Source organism: Callorhinchus milii, unplaced genomic scaffold, assembly GCF_018977255.1.
Source record: "Callorhinchus milii isolate IMCB2004 unplaced genomic scaffold, IMCB_Cmil_1.0 Scaffold1, whole genome shotgun sequence".
NCBI classification, from domain to species: Eukaryota; Metazoa; Chordata; class Chondrichthyes; order Chimaeriformes; family Callorhinchidae; genus Callorhinchus; species Callorhinchus milii.
Genome location: NW_024704742.1, coordinates 426,342 through 443,392, shown reverse-complemented (window position 1 = coordinate 443,392; position 17,051 = coordinate 426,342). Strand labels below are relative to the sequence as shown.

Sequence of the window (17,051 nt, the reverse complement as noted above, 5' to 3'; positions counted from 1 at the left end):
GCAAAGCGAGTGCTCTAACCACTGAGCTACAGGACTCCACAGAAAAATTCACACAACGAAAGTTGTTTCCCTCTGTGTTTTCTCCCAACCTGTTGCTGTCGACCCCCCCCAATGGTTTGCTTCAATCATTCACCAGTCCCGGGAGCTTCTCCGGAATGGGTCGTGAGCGCAAATCGATGTTCGAATCACTGGGTTTCTGGAAATTCTGCTCCTACGCTCGAATTCAAGATCCTCACCCACACGGCCATTCCCGGCCTCGCTCCCTCCTCCCTCTCCCACCCCAGTATCCCCCCACCTACCCCCCCGTACCCTCCGTCCCTCCGGCTCTGGTCTGCTCCACGTCCCCCGCCCCAACCGCCCGACCATCGGTGGCCTTCAGCCCCGAGGCTCTGGAACTCCATCCCCAGTGTCTTCGCCGCCTCCTCCCTTTCCTCCTTCAAGGCCGGTCTCAAGGCCTTTCTCTTTGACCTTCAGCCTTCAGCTCCGCTCTCCTCTCTTCCCCCTCCTCGCTCCCTCCCTCCCCTCCCCTCACCCTGACCATTCCCCCCCTCCTCGCTCCCTCCTTCCCTCCCCTCACCCTGACCATTTCCCCCCCAATGCTCTGGTCCCGACCCAACTGTCCAGCGCCTCGGGACGTCCTCCCGCCGTGAAAGGCGCTCTATAAATGGAATCTTGTTGTTGTTGTTGTTGTAGTTCTGTTAAATACAATATCTGCAAAACCACCTGCACTTATATAGCGCCTTCACACGGGGGATGGTGTCTTGGGAGCACTGAACGAGCAGCTTCGAAAGGTTTTAAATCATTTACACCGGACAATTCATTCAAGTTCAACAAATTTATTCTGACACATTCACAGGTGGTGCTTATGAGGGTTAGCTGTGCATATTTGTTGAGAAAATCTGGACAATTGTGGTATACTGGCTTTAATAGCACATTTATCTTTATTCATATCAGTACAATTCACTTAAGCATCACAAGGAACATCTTATTAACAACATATCAAGAACAGCAGGTATTTAAAGTGTTATGAAAAAAAAAGTAAATTCACAGTTAATATTCAATTTGGTAATTGTAATACAAGAACACTAAATATATTGCACATAATCACAATAAAAATGGGAATGCTAGGCAGCATTTTGACACTCTCACCGTACTTTATATACACACAAATATCAATAATTGTGCAAGACTCTTAACCGACCAGTTTAGAATGGCAGCATGCACCATAGTAAACATCTACACTCATATGTACATTCATAACAAAACAGCAGTCTCGGTTTTTAAATTACAGTACAAGAAGCAAATGTTTTCCAGTTGATTTTGTTGCGAATTTGAGTTCTATAAAAAAAACATTAAACGCTGACCGATGCATTGCTCAAAAGGATATAATATACAGAAGACTCCAAACCTACGAGTGAAATTTACAATGGTACCAAAAACCTGGGTCAAGCTGCTATTTCGGATGTTCTTCCTTGTCCTTTCCTTTCCTCTCTTTTTCATCCTGCAGTGCTACGCCGAGTTTTTTAATAAGAACGGAGAGAACCTTATCAAGTGGATCCATGACCCCACGCTGGACCCACTTGGGAATAGTGATTCTGGCATGATGAAAGCCCAGTTTTTGAAGAATGTAGTCCACTCCTACTGGGTCAATCTTCCTTCCTGTCCAAGAAATTAACCTGGAAAAAAAACACAGATTACCAAATAACGGGTCATTTTACTGTTAAAGAGTTTTTTGTTAGAAATTGGTTCACAAGAACCAGTGTGTCCTTTACAGTTAGTCCTAATAATTTATGCATTTGGATTAAAGGTTGCCACTACCACAACCTTTCAAAGCTCTTCACAAAATGTGAAGTAAAGTGTAGTGACTGTGTATTTTGTAGGTGAATGCAACAGCCAATTTGCACATATCAGTTTCCTACAAACGGGTATGAATGACACATTTTATGTGGGGGATTGTTAGCCAGGACACCAGGAGAAAACTCCCTTCTCTTTTCAAATTGTGCCATTGAACCTTTAACATCAAGACTTTGGTTTAATGTCTCATCTGAAGGACAGCAACACTCCCCCAGCTCAGTGATGGACGGTCAGCCTACACTGAGTCCAAAGACCTGTCATGGGGCTTGAATCTACCACCTTCTGACTCAAAGGCAAGAATGCGACCAATTGTGCCAGACAACTGATGGGAGGAAATTAAATTTCCAGACTATAAAACACCCTTAGAATCATTCAAGAATCTGTCACAACATTAATGAAGAATTATCAGGCAGGAGATATAAAAGAGATATTTTATTTCCTGAGGACTGAAGTAGCCTTAACAAAAACGGTAACTCTTAAAGATCTAGTTTGTAAAAACTAGATACAGTCAACTCCTGATATCAAGGTCGTGGCTTATCTTCTCACTACCATTTAAGTTCCACACTGTCAAAATATCCCAGCCACTTCCCGAGCAAAGTGTGAGTAAGGGTTCCCTCCGCTTTGCTTGTCACTTCACTTAACACGTAACTAGCCACATTCCAGAATTTCTTGTGAGTTCAGTAGTTACTTCAGATAACAGGTTAGACTAGGAGGCCACCACATGGGTCTCTGCCATTCATCTGAACATCAACACCCACAGCAGTCACCGTGCCCCCTTGTGGCCTAGGGGAGCTTTACCCAGCCCACCACTCCAGATACCTAGTTGCTGAGTCCTTCTCCCTTGGCCTGACGAGTTATCAGCAGTTTACTCTATACCTTTATTGAAATCTGAACACTCTTCACAATCTTTAAGCAGCTTTGGATGTGGATCTTTTGAGAGAAGAATTCCCAATGATGTTAATGTTTGTCAAAGTTTCCATACGATCAATTGAACGAGACAATTCTGAATTTAGATGCTAACCTTAAGGTGGGTTCCAGATGCCAGGTATTGCAAACAAACTCTCTCCAGTCCACAGTTGTGTAGATCACATCTTCCTTGTCTTTGTCTGTGGAACTGTCATCGTGAACTGTAATGGGACTTTTCTGGCCGGGGCGAATGGCAAGAACTCGAGGAGGGAAAATAGCTACAAATGGATTGGTATTTTTTAATAGAAGCAATTTTTTTGTTTTTTTATACATTCATAAACACAGTTAAACAGTCAATTAATTAAAAGTATACTTTTAAATTGATTATTTTTAATCATATCTAAACTGAAAAGCAATAGAGTTTAGTACACAATTCCCTTGGCCCAAATCTGGCTTTAGTTTTGGAGCCAAAGATCATGATTCAGTCCCATGATGTTATTTCCATGTTCAAAAGGATTGTGTTATCTGTAAATATATCTGTAGCCCAACAAAGGCATTGTGTCTGGACATGAAAACCTTCCAGCGCTGTTATAAGTTAACCTGAGAACCTATACACCAAATTAAAACCCATTGGATATTTCCATATCAAAGACCAACAATTGTGATAGACATTGTCTGTTTTCTGCTTCACGTGCGCACGGCCCCTCTTTTCCCCGTGTGTGGAGACTGGGGTAGGGGGAGGGGGCGACAACCCGGTGGATGCAGAGTGGGCTTTGACGGTGGGAGGATGGCTAGCACAGAGGTAGCAGGGGCGACAGCAGGAAGTGTGAGAGGCGAGAGCAAGCAGTGAGGCCCTCAGCCATTGGCCGCCCGAGAGGATTGCTTTGGCACCAAATATTAGTAGGGGTCATATGGGTGATATGAGAGATTGATTGTCCACTGGTAATGGGAAGGAGCTGAAGAGAGGATAAGAATAGTTTCCTTGGAGCCTTGTGGTTGGTTGCTTCTGGATAGAGCAAGGGTACATGTATTTTGGGGTTAGTGTTATGAAAAATTATATTGTGGATTGTTGTTGCACTGTTAATAATAATCCTGGATTTTGATACAGCGCTTTATCAGGTCTTCGAGGTCGTCTCATAAAGCATTTCACAGGATACACTGTAAAGTGAATTGACTGTATGTTTTGTGGGCCAAACCCAACAGCCAATTGCGCACAGCAGCGTCCCCTCAAACAGTAGTGGATTGTAGCTAGAGTTATGACAAGACAATAATAAAAATTAAATGTTGAGAGAACAAAGAACTTCTCAAGTTTCTGTGAGTATTAACAGAGGCCGAAAGGGTGAGAACTGTCACAAAATTAGCAATGAACATTTGACAAAAAATAAAAGACTAACCTTTTTCTTTCTCTTTCAAATAAGCAGATACAAGGTCATGTAAGAACATAATCAGTTCAGCATCCATGGTCACACAAATGTGATCAGTGAATTCGGTCACAACACTGCACTCCACCTTTGGCTTACTGTTGGGATCTGAAAGGTCGGAGGAAAAATATCAAAACACCGCCCTCTGGAAAAGAGGTGGAACACATTTTGGATTGTACTTTTTGAAACTTGATTCACAATCGAACCCGTTTAAAAATAAAAGTGCGTAAGACGGTGAGCATAGTGGGAGCCGAGGTCACGAGATGTCAGACTTGTGGTTGCGAACAATAAAGATTTAGTGTGAGGGCAGTAGATAGCGCCACTGCAAAAACCATCAACAGCAAAACACAGCGGACTCCTCCTGGGCTGAAGTTTCGTAAATTCAATCAGATCTCTACCTTGCAGCAGTGGTTCTTGAGGTTCCTGCATGTGTATAGATTTAAAGTCCAGCTGCATCCTTGGCAAGGCAAAGATTGTCTCAGTTTCATGGCTGTAACTGGCAGTTCCTCGGAACCCACTCATCATGTTGGAGCTCTTAAGAGACGTTTTACTGTCTGCAGTGTGAGAATCAACGTTTCGAAGAAGATTCAGTTCTGTGGGGAAAGGTCGTGACAGTAGTTATTGATGCTCAGCTTCATTTCTCTTCTGATATTTGGTAATTCATGTTTTAGTTTTGCTAAAAATATAACAACAACAACATGCATTTTTTTTTACCTTCGTTCCTCATGGCAGTCACATAGTTGAACCATTCCTGCACACTTGCAACACCATGTGGTGGATTTTCATGACGACGTCTTGTTATTTTGGTGATTGTTGCCATTGGACTTTCTAAGGCACCTCCAGGTTTTGTAACCATTGTGTTGTGGCCCAAGTGAAAGTCCAGGGTTTGTACAATGTATGTTGAGTGGTCACTCGCCCCTGGAGACAGTTGAAAATAGATTACAGTTATTCTATTTCTAAGTATTATTGCAATTTGTTTAATATTTTTAAGCAGCGGAAAAATGAATAGCACAGAAATATGTACTCCTTTGTGTTATCTTATCTATCAAATCAACAAAATGAAACAATGATATTTACAGATCTATAAAAAGTACCAAATTTAAGATGGGTTAGAAGACAAGAGTGATCAGCAATCCGAAATGGCTTCACAGGAATGGCTTCACTCAAAAGGTTTGTTTGAGTGAAGACTCTAGCGCCTTGGACGTCCTCCCGACATGAAAGGCACTATACAAATGTAATTTGTTTTTGTTTTGTTGAAAGTCTGGAATTCATTATAACAAGTGACTATCAAGGATGCAACAAACAACAGAGAAGCACCCAACAACATGAGGGATTAAAGGGCATTAAATTATGAGGAAACAATAGACAGTAAGATTAATTAAAAAGAAAACTCACAAGAAGGGGAATTTGATACAGCGCCTTATCATGTCTTCGAGACATCTCAAAGCGCTTCACAGGATATAATAATAATAATCCTTGCATTTGATATAGCGCTTTTCACGTCGGGAGGACGTCCCAAAGCGCTTCACAGACACACTGCAAAGTGAATTGATTGTATATTTTGTGGGCGAAACGCAGCAGCCAATTGTGCACAGCAGCGTCCCACAAACAGTTGTGGATTGAAGTGAGCAACTTTTTTAAAGGAATAATTACCCTCGTAAAAGCAATCTGCCAATCGACTGACAAACATTTCCTACTTACTGCTGGTAAGCAGAAGTGCTTGGGTGGCAAGTGCTCTAACCACAAAGCTGCAGGACTCCACAATAGGGGAAATGTTGGGATTTCCCCCATTGTTAAGTGCAAACTGGTAAGGTCAGGAACTCTACTGACTGCTGGAAATTCTCTCCCCAGATATGGAAAATGTTGCAGTCTTCACCAATTTGACTTTGCCTCGACAGGACATGAACGTTAATCGTGAAGAATGCACTTTACTTGCTGCCGGTTGATAAGTTTTCCAACTGAAAACACTTTTCGGAAACGTTTCTAAAATTAAACTTACCATCTTCCCAGATTTTCTGAGCCTCAGTCCAGAAAGCAATGTTGGGCTCTTCAAGGTGGAACAAAGCCCACGATTTTGAGCGGAAATTGGGTCCGTGAAAACAGGCAAGAGTCATGTGATTGCCATGCAGGCTCATAGATCCACCCAGCTGTACTGCGTCTTCAGGCAACGGTATCTGAAACAAGGAGATGTGGCAGCCAGCGATCACCTTTAACACTTCTGGCCAGTGGCGATGATGGGCAGCACCCAGTACTTCGAACGAGAGAAAAAGGAAAAAGACAAACAAGTAAAGGATCAATCAAGAGTTTCCATCATCTCAAGGCAAATTTCTCTCAAGGAAAATGTAACGTGTAAACTCTCACAGTGCTCATTGGAACTCCGCTCCACATTAATCACTGGTGTTTTTGGGGGTATGTATAGCACTGGTCCCCAGGTAGCCAGGACTCGTTTGCTGGTATCAAATTGCTGTGTGAAAAATTCCTGCAGTTTCAATCCAATTTTAATCAGATCTGGGGTGGTTGATCGAGAGATCATGACCTGGAAGATGTCCCATTGCAGATCTCCGTGAACAAAGATTTCGCTGGAAGGCGAAAGAGAAAACAAATCACTTAACAAGGAAAAACAAAGTTTTATTACCATTCTTCAAAAATGTTTTCATATTTGCATCTGCAATTGCGTCTTTCAGTAAAAATAAAGGTCTGAATTAAGATTTGGAAACGAAAGTGAATGTTTTTATACAGGCACACATTCACATTAATCTGGATTAATGAACATCCCATATCAACGAGATGAGTAGCCAGTTAATTAAAGATCAGGTAGCAGGAAGGAAGACACAACGATTCTTTAAAATGACAATGGCAGAGCTGCTCCTTTAAGGCCATATTGTAATAGATATTTTACAGTAAAATTCATAAACGTTATACAATATGGCAATGCAATTATACTGTATACAATATTTTTACCAGACAACAAATAACTGAAAAAAACATCTAAGTAGTGAAATATTTATTCAATCTTGTAGCAAGTAATGAAAATAAGATTATGAGAATAGGATTTCTAAATACCTTTTTTCAGTCAAGTTTGAGTCGACACTATTATAAAGATGAACTTTCCACTCATCTTGCAGCTGAAGATCTGCATTGCTGAAAATTCCCATCAGAATACTGGATCCCATATAATCCACTCGAGCATCAGTGGAGCCCAGTGTGATCTGGATTTTGTGACTGGGTTGGTGATTGGGGTGTTCCGAGATGTGTACTGCAAAGAGTAAGAGTTATGATTGGACGTGAGGAACGATTAATAGCAAAAACTTTCACATGGAAAATGCCAAAAACGTATTCAAGAAAGTGTTCTCCTGCAATATGGAATGACTACACTTTACAGTACATCCTATGAAGGGCATTGTGGAATTCTCCCGATGGGAAAGGCACAATAATAAGCGCCAGGATAATAAAGGATTTTTAAATGTCACATCCTGCAGATACGTCACACTGACTTGCAGAAATGCCGCTCCAACACAACACATGCCACACCCTTTTGTAAAGATTTATTTTGGTGCTTATCCCACACTTTTCGTGTATAATATAAAATTGGGTAAATTGGAAAATTAATGCAACAGAACACACAGAGGTTTATTCCCAGTAATTAGTTGAAGATTGTGTACAGCGATCTCACCGTTGCACGTGGGGAGGATGTATCAGAGCGCTTCACAGGATATGCTGTAATGTGTAGTGACTATATATTTTGTTGGCATACGTGATTTGAGGAACCAAACTTACCAACCATCTCCAATGTGTTCACATCTATGGTGCCACCAACCACACCACCTTTGGAATCTAGTTGTGACCTTCCCAAACCAACAGACATTGAGATTTCTCGGTCTCTGTTGCTCCCCACTGACAATCGACCTTGGCTTTTCAACCCACTCGTTGTCCATCTAATTCAAAACGAACAGCAGTTTAAATGTGAATAAATAGTGCTGTAATGAAGAGATTTGTAATGATACTCAGCTCATCCACTCTACGCTTGTGTCGGGCTAATTTCACCAAACTGAGCCAGGCTGACATTGGGAGAAAGCTAGAATTTCTTCACCAATTGTGAAAACACTGCATTGTCAATCAGTAAAGAGTTAAATATCCCAAACTATTCTCAGGATTCAACGAACGTTTATAAATTTCGTTCCCTTCCACATTATCAAATATTGAACCAGTTTCATTAATTAAGCGTCCAAGTGGCCACCCCCCATGTAGAGCGCTATATAAATCCAAGATTTTGTTGTTTTAGGAAGCAAAATGCATTGCCATAATCTTTTTCAGGAAAAAAAGGAAACCATTGCCAACAAAAATGGCATTCAACTGCAGCAATCTGCATCACCCGGGACTTTCTTAAGAACTGCAACTTACGTGGTGTTTCCCATAACATTACTCATATTCATTTGCACATTTAATTGTTTCAGGTTGATTGCAAAAACAACCAGAGTCTCCCAGGGTGCACCGTGATGGCTTGCCACCTTCCCAGTCTTCGTGAATGTAGGGGTAGAGGTTTTGGTAATGGAATCTGCCAACAGGAGAAAATGTATTCAATAATAATAAAAAGCATTCGGTCACTCAATTCCATTTGTTTGTCGGACACTACTGTGCGCAATTGGCTGCCACATTTTGCTCACAAAATATACAGTCAATTCACTTTCATGTATATTCTGCGAAGGGTTTCGAGTCATCGAGCTATTATCAAAATGCAGGGATTATTATTATAAATTTATATACTGAGAAAGAGAGCACTGAATACAAGTTACAAATCACAGCAAACTCCTTCTAACCAGCCCAGATAAACTGTCGGCTTGCAATAAATAAAGTAACCAATAATGCATTTAATATATTGCAAAGCCACAATAATTAACAATGCTTAGATTTGATAGAGCCTGGGTTCAATTCCAGGCAGGTCAGGGCGAGACCTTGGGCAAGTTTCCTCACTCCACACACCTAATAATAATCCCTCCAAAACAAAACAATAATAAATTGGTCATTTACAATCCACGACTGTTTGTGGGGACACTGCTGTGCCCAATTGGCTGTCGCGTTTCCCCACAAATATACAGTCAATTCACTTTACAGTCTATTCTGTGAAGCGCTTTGAGACGTTGAGAAGACGTGAAAAGCACTATATCAAATGCAAGGATTATTGTTATTATTATTTATAATAAAAATGCAAGTACCTCTCCTCGTAACAGATGAGTCAGAGATACTCCTTGACCTGGTTGCTGAAGGAGATTTCATACTGTGAGCAAGACCAGCTGGTGAGGTATTACTAGATGTTGTGTGATCGTTGAAGACATTTGTCTGAGCCATATGCTGATAATTTGACGCCTGTGCTGACTGGTCCCAGGTTCTCCAGTAAGCTTTACGAGTTGACTCAGGAGAAAGATGCTGATTTACACCTTCAATGGAATCTGGAGTTACAGGCCCAGAAGCTGTTTAGACAAAAACAACTTTGATTAAAGTAGCATTCAAACAGATTAGCAAACAGCCCTGTCATAAGAGGAAATGTGAATTACCTATCACAGGTTTGGCCTTCATTTTTGCCCTTTGTTCTCTCACCAGATGTGGGAGATAACAAGAGTAAAGGAACTAAGGATGGAGTCCAGAGTGAGGTTTCAACCGTCAATCTAACTTATACATGGGGCAAAGCTTTGAAAGCAACAGTATCACAAGCTGAGATCACAGTGTTGTATGTGAAGGTTAAATGAAGGAGAAACAATTAAGAACTTTCATTTTTAACCCAATTTAGCAAGATGATGAAAAGGGCTTGGACCACACCAGGTGTTTTCAGCCACTAGCTCCTTTGGTTCAGCTCGGAAATGTTGAATAGTTTTATGGATTGTAAAATATATCATTTTAAGCAACACTGAAACGTTATCTACAACACTAACGTGTGACTCAACTGTGAACCTATACAATTATGTGCACATTTATATAGTGCCTTTTACATTGCGAGGCTGACTACAAACTGCTTTGTGCCGCTGGCTGAATAGGGAAAAGGCACAAAGCACGGTCAAAGAGGTCTTCTCTTCACGCGAATCGGGGAGAGCTTTACCTTACATTACTGATGTTTCTTCTCCTACTTCCCTTCCCCAAGTCAGTTGATAAAGAAGTGACACCAACGAGTACTTGGGAGAGGAAAATATTTTTCGACTGTGTTATTGTGAGAGGGGAATATCAAACAGATGCACAGAACAAAAATGAATTGGTGTGAACACAATATCTTAATAAATAGAGAATAGAAATACACAGAACATCATCCGATTGGGAAGGTTGCTGCTAAGCTGCTTTTTGTAATTTACAGTCATTTTAACTGTACTTTTACTGCTTTTTGATAAACTCACCTGGTAAATTGATTGTCTGATCGCCTAGGAAGAGACGTCTAGCAATACTTCTCCTATACCAGGCCCTCGGGAAGGCTAGAATTTCACTAAGGCGCCGCATGTCGTACTTGAAAGAGGCCGATCCTATGTCACATACAGCTGACAATGCAGAAAAGCAAACAGTCATTACATGTTGTATCTATAAATCAGCAAAAATCTGCAAATGCAGCTACAACTCATGTTTCTTCTTCAATTGAATCCCAAATCTTTCCATAAACTGAAAATGCTATGCACACCCGATAAAATGGGGCGGCTTAAAAAGCTGTAGAGTAAATGACACAAACGTAGGAAAAAGCAACTTGGGAGATAAAATGCGTCTTGGGCAGGGAATCCCATTTACTCTGACCTAAGATATCTTGCAGTTTTCCCATTTGGGCTTTTTCAACCCAAATAACTCATAAATTACTTTCTCATTCAATAACTAAATCTTCGAAACTGTTGAGTATAAACAGAATACAGCTTTGCTGTTTATTCTTCGGGGTAAAATGTGTGGCAGCTAAAAAGAAAACATTGCATTCTGCCCGGCCCAGAAGTAACAAGCAAACGTAAGGCCCACAGAGGTCCTCCACCTGCTGGTAATTACTGAATGTTACCCATTTAGCACAAGGATTTTTACATGCATCAGCCTGGCTCAGTTGGTTGCACTCTTGCCTCCGAGTCAGAAGGTTGTGAGTTCAAGCCACGTGCTGAGACTTGGAACTCGCATAGTCGAGGCTGACACTCCAGTGCAGTGATGGGAATGCCATCCTTCAGATGATACATTAAACCGAGGTTCTATCTACCTGTAAAGGTGGATGTTAAAGATCGTACTGGTGCCATTCAAAATGTGAAGGGAGTTTCTCCCAGTGTCCCGGTGAAAAGTAGAATTGGTTCACTTCATGTCTCTTTGTACAATTTACTGTGCGCAAATTGCCACAAATATACACAGTCACTCACTTTACAAAATACACTCTAAACAAATAATTTGAAGTATCCTCTTGACACGGAAAGTGCTATATTAATTCTAATGATTACTTAAAGCAATTTTTTTATTCCCAATATTGCACGTGCTTTAGAAAACAAAAACTTTAAAAAAAGCAAACTGAGTCGAAGTTACTAAAACTTGTCCACTGTAGAAAAATATAAAGAAGCCAAGTTATGAATTGTACCAGATATGTTAATCAGCGTGGTCTCCATCTTGCCGCCTCCTTTGAGTGACGTTTGGCTGTCAAAGAACGAAGCTCCTCCAGAGCGTCTCATTCGAGATAAGCTCACTTTCACAAATTCAAGATTAATGCTCAGAGAATCCTTACGGCCAGTGACAGAGGCAGCATCTTCATCAGTGATACCTATGACATGAGAAATCCATGCGTTTATTCTCTCTCCTTAATCTGTAAATTGCCTCCTCACTGCTTCTCTGTGTCATTGTCCCATCTAAAGAATGCCCAAGGCTTGGGAATCATGGCCTGAGCAGTCCACTTGAAAAGTACTCCAAAACGTTTCAGGTTGTCCACTCTTTACGTAATCAGATGGAACATGGAAAAACACATGTCTTTTTTTTAAAAAAATGTCCATATTCTGGAAACTCCTGGCCTAATGCCAGAGGTTAACCCAGCAGTATGTGGAGGTTGCCGAATGAGGGAAAAATATACACATATATACAGAATTATTTTGTCAAACATCCTAAAATAAAAAGGACCTTGTAAATAGTTTTTATTGATCGGCCTGACCCGATCCAAAATTCTCGAGACGAGTGGACCTTGCTCAACACTTCACGGACTTATACTTACTGTAGGATAGCCGGCTAAGTACAATGATAGTTTTTAGCAAATACTTATAGAAATTGAAACAGCTACTGTGAAAATATTCCTACCACACAACAAAACTTGCAGAAGCAGCACACCAAACCATACAACAAACATGTTTGGATCCCTCAGTGTTTTTACCTAGAACACTTGATCCAGGGGTCAGACCACCGACGGTTGTTTTCTGTTTCCCAGTTCCATATGGGTGAAACACATATAAGGAAAAATCAGACATACAAGCTGTAAAACTCAAGCCTGATGAGCTGGTGCTGGGATAAGTGAGATCGGATTGGCTGCTGCTATGTCGGCTTCTTCCAAGAGGGCTTCCTAATCCACTCGATGGACCTTTATCAGAGAGAAATGATTAAATTAGCTCAAGAGCTACTCAAAAGTACAATGCAAAGTGATCGACAGGCCCTCATCCTAACTATCACTTTCCACCACTCACACTGCTGGTTATTAAACTTGTATTGATTTAATTTATATTGTTGAACTTCAATCCGAAGGTCTTGCAGTTGAGAAGATCAAGTACCCAATGGAAATGGTGGGAGGAAAGAAAATACTGGAGCGGTGTGAATAGATACACAGAACATGTATGCATCAGAAGGAGGCCATTAGGCCCATCGAGTTCACAGTGCTCAGAGCAAGATCAATTCAAACCATCGAGTGCTCAGAGCAAGGAGATCAATTCAAACCCACTGCTTCTTCACCTTATCCTCGTACCCATTCAAGCTTGTCTCTTTCAAACGCCTGCTTACTCCCCTATTGAAAGCTACCACTGCGGGGTTCCACATCCCAACTGCTCTCTGGGTGAAAAAAATCCTTCTAAGTTCCACTTTCTCTCTTCTAGTAGCAACTCATATCTATGTAACCCGAGCTACTGACTTCCCAAGCAGTGGAAATAACTAACCTCATCTAGTCGGCCATAAAATATACAGTCAATTCACTTTATAGTGTATTCTGTGAAGCGCTTTGAGATGTCTCGAAGACGTCATAATGTAATGTGCTATACCAATTGTAAGGATTATTATTATATTATTATTTACCGTAACAAAAACCTCATGATTTTGCACACCTCGATCAGATCCCCCTCAACCTTCTCTGCTTCATTGAAAACAGACACAGCCTCTCTAATCTCTCCTCATAACTGTAGCGCTTCATCCCTGGAATCATTCTCGTAAACCTCCTCTGCATCTCCTCTAAAGCTTTAACATTTTTCCTTTAGACAAGGTGACAACGTCTCACATTTATTACACCTTTCAATATGCACTGATGAGTCAAAGTAGAATTTTCCGTCTTGCGCTGCATTACATGGTGTATCCATTATCTTACGCACCTGTCTTGTTAGCTGAAGACTTTAATACTGTCTGAGCAAGTGGTATATTGGTGGCAGACCCGTGAGTTACATCTGCATGAGAGACGCCCAGGGTTTCCAATTCACCTCTGTTGGAGGAGAACACCAGGTCCAGGGAGGGCAGCTTCAGCATACACTCCACTCGCGATACTGGCAAACAGCTGAACTTGATCTGCGAAGGCTACGAAACACAAATAAGATTCATAAAATACAAAGTTACGTATTTCAGCAAATTCGCACAACATACTGATTCACATAAATGAATGGCCTCCTTCGGCTCGGAATTGGCTGCCACATGTCCTTGTCGAAGCAATAAATTCTTTCAATAAGGAATTAGCCAGAAGTTTCAAGAGGATGGAAATGAAAGGGTAAAGGGAGTGAGTATGAGTGGGATTAGACTGGCTCAGGTAGAGAATAAGACTAGCACAGACAGTGGACTGAATGACCTACCAGAGCCTTGGGACGTCCTCCCGACGTGAAAGGCGCTATACAAATGTAATTTTGTTGTTGTTGTTAATTCTGTGCTATAACAAGTTCTGACATGGGGTCTGAACCTACAACTTCTGTCCCGAGAGGTGAGCCAAAGCTGACATCAAAACAATTTTCCAAAATATATTGAACAGCATAGTGTTCTATTCCCAAGACTTATTGATAAGAATGATGAGCAAATTAAGAATATTAAGTACTAAATGCTCACCTGTACCCTCACGTACACAACAACATCCACAGGAAATGAGGTGTATGCCGACGCAGATGATGACACGAGGGAGGTTGTTGATTCCTCCAAATGATCTTGAAGATCAAATTGCCCCACATCTTCATCATGAGAGCTGAGAGCTGCTAAAAACGAGATAAATTGTGTCCACGATAAACTAAAGATCACCATTTCTCAAATCTGAAATTCAGTGACAATTTACAACCATTCGCTTATCATTTGGTATTTCTAAATAGGAGATTCCGTGCAGTGAATATGAATACAAGCAATCAGAGTGTCAATCTGGTTACAATGCATACAAGCGAGTGAGAGAGAGAGAGAGAGAGAGACAAATACACACACAGAACAAGTTAGCACTGTGTATGAGGAGGGAAAAGGAAAAACGTTGGTACAGTGACAGACAACTCGTGATGAAAAAAGTTTTTAGTTAGTCCTGTACATTGTATTTTGTTTGATGATCCGGTGGTATCTGTGCTGATTTAATATTCACAATGAGACCCATCTAATTAGTGTGGGTATCATAAATCTGTCCTCCACATTAGGGTTTTATTTTCCCTACTTTCCAATTTTCTTCCCACCTCTCCTGAACGTGTTTAACTCCTCTTTCCTTTCACTAGGCAGGTATTCAGTAGTAAGGACACTGTAGTATGGGCTTTAGTTACCTGCCCAAGTGGCCATCCTTAATGCTCGAGCTCACGCAATAGAAAATATTGTGTGTAGACATTTTATCTAAATATAAAGTATACGTATATGTGAGTTACTCGATTACAGGAAGCTAAACCGCACTTCCGGTCGCACAGAAACTCATCAGGAGGGCACATATGCTATGTTTAAATGTGCATTCTGCATCTGAATTACAGTTGAAAACAATTTTCATAGCAAAATTAACTCATCATTCACATACATTTCATTAACATTAAGTTTTATTTAAAAAAAGACTAGCAATCATCTAGGACTCTAGATGTAGGTAAATTCTGATGAATGAACTGATTATTTACAATTCTCATTGAAGAAAAAATCCTTACTCGGGTAATTCCTGTCAATTGGAGTGATGGGAATGGTTTCCAGAGCTTTCTCCACAAAATCCAGCAAGCAAGGACTGATTACCATCTCCTCAGGAAGGGACTGCAGAGCTACCCAAGCGTAAAGCTTTGCTGTTTTCACTCCTCCAGTTGCTTTTCCTTTCGCTGCATGAATTATCAAATATTATAATTTAGTCACAATAATCTAAAATGTGTGCAATTCATACATATAATACTTCTCATTTCAAAATGACAGCAGCTACAAGATTTGTCATTAACCAGCGTGACGCACAGTCCAACTAAAAAATATGTTTACAACATTTTATTCATCAGTGTTATAAAAAACATCAGATTCAATGAAACTATAATAGCTGTTACAATGAGGAGGTTTGATTGAAGAAATCCATTCAGTTTATTAAATCTCAAACTCCCGGCACACCAATCCTACCATCTCCCCCCAATGCCGCAGTGGTTCCTTAAATCAGTTCAGCTTCCAGGACTCACCAGCCTTCCTGGTAACCCATTCTAACTATTGATTACCCTCTGTGATGGAAGGAAAAACTCAAACGGATCTTAGCGACATACATAAGATGCTGAATGGACAGCAAAGCTAAATATAGAACAATATGGCCCCATATGGTAGGTGGGAGGACAAGAAAAGTCAGGTTTAGGTATTTGAAGGGCACATGTCATAACTGCATTTCAAAAACATGCTTCAGAAGTAATTGCTGTAAAGTGCATTATCTCTGTATTTGCAAGCGAGTGAGCAGCCAATTTTCCAAACAGCGAGGTCCCACAATTACCAACATCTGGAGGATTGTTTGCAAGGACATCAGGAGAAACTCCTTTCTCTTTTGAAATAGTGTCTTGGGATCTTTAACGTTCATCTCAAAAGACAGCCAAGACTTCAGTTAATGCCTTACGCAAAAAATGGCACTTCTGAAAATGTAGAGGCGCCCCAGGACTTCAGACGTTAGCCTGAAGCATGAGCTCAAATTATGCTGTGAAGAAAACAGCCTTATAATCCTGAGACAAAGGTGCAATCAACTAAACCAAGATAACAACTCAAGTATAGTGCAACTCAGAAAACTCACTCAGATGTTTGTCAGATCCTAAGCATTTGAAGTTCAAGATGAGAAACACAAAACTAAAAACAAAACCACAAATGTTGCCAAGTTTATGAATCTCTAATGGTGGTTTGGTTTAACTGAGGTATTTAAAATAAAGATATTAATTGATAGGTTAGATTAGTGGACAACTCGTTCCTTTGGTAGAGGGATCCACTCCAAAGTGGTGCAGCCTTACAATTGGAACTAAGGAGTTTAGAACCGAGTTCAGGAAGCGTTTCCCGTACGGAAGGTTGTGAAGATGTGGAATACTCTGCCCCAGACAGCTGCAGAGGCGCAAACAAAAGGGAAATTTAAAAGAAATAGAGAAGATACTTATTAATAATATTCCTTACATATGGCACAGTGCCTTTCACGTCAGGAGATGTGCCAACAGGTAACCCAGGTAACAGAGGAATTAAGGGATACTATGAAAGGGTGGGAATTAAGATCTACTGAGACCTGATGAA

At 40.8% G+C, this 17,051-nt stretch overlaps 1 protein-coding gene across 1 annotated transcript in view; it reads right to left on the bottom strand.

Annotated features, from left to right (window-relative positions):
- Positions 1 to 820: 820 nt before the first annotated feature.
- The window catches only part of kiaa1109 (KIAA1109 ortholog), a 131,825-nt gene continuing 115,594 nt past the window's right edge, over positions 821 to 17,051 (bottom strand). The window contains exons 73-89 of the mRNA XM_042336373.1: positions 15,479 to 15,640; positions 14,436 to 14,575; positions 13,721 to 13,919; positions 12,526 to 12,729; positions 11,749 to 11,928; positions 10,562 to 10,699; positions 9,395 to 9,649; positions 8,583 to 8,736; positions 7,959 to 8,116; positions 7,245 to 7,437; positions 6,543 to 6,760; positions 6,181 to 6,432; positions 4,896 to 5,099; positions 4,580 to 4,774; positions 4,155 to 4,289; positions 2,876 to 3,038; positions 821 to 1,676 (exon numbers count right to left, since the gene is read on the bottom strand). Of these exons, the coding sequence (XP_042192307.1) occupies positions 1,454 to 1,676; positions 2,876 to 3,038; positions 4,155 to 4,289; positions 4,580 to 4,774; positions 4,896 to 5,099; positions 6,181 to 6,432; positions 6,543 to 6,760; positions 7,245 to 7,437; positions 7,959 to 8,116; positions 8,583 to 8,736; positions 9,395 to 9,649; positions 10,562 to 10,699; positions 11,749 to 11,928; positions 12,526 to 12,729; positions 13,721 to 13,919; positions 14,436 to 14,575; positions 15,479 to 15,640 (3,173 nt within the window). The 3' untranslated portion in view covers positions 821 to 1,453. The remainder of the gene's footprint in view (positions 1,677 to 2,875; positions 3,039 to 4,154; positions 4,290 to 4,579; positions 4,775 to 4,895; positions 5,100 to 6,180; positions 6,433 to 6,542; positions 6,761 to 7,244; positions 7,438 to 7,958; positions 8,117 to 8,582; positions 8,737 to 9,394; positions 9,650 to 10,561; positions 10,700 to 11,748; positions 11,929 to 12,525; positions 12,730 to 13,720; positions 13,920 to 14,435; positions 14,576 to 15,478; positions 15,641 to 17,051) is intronic.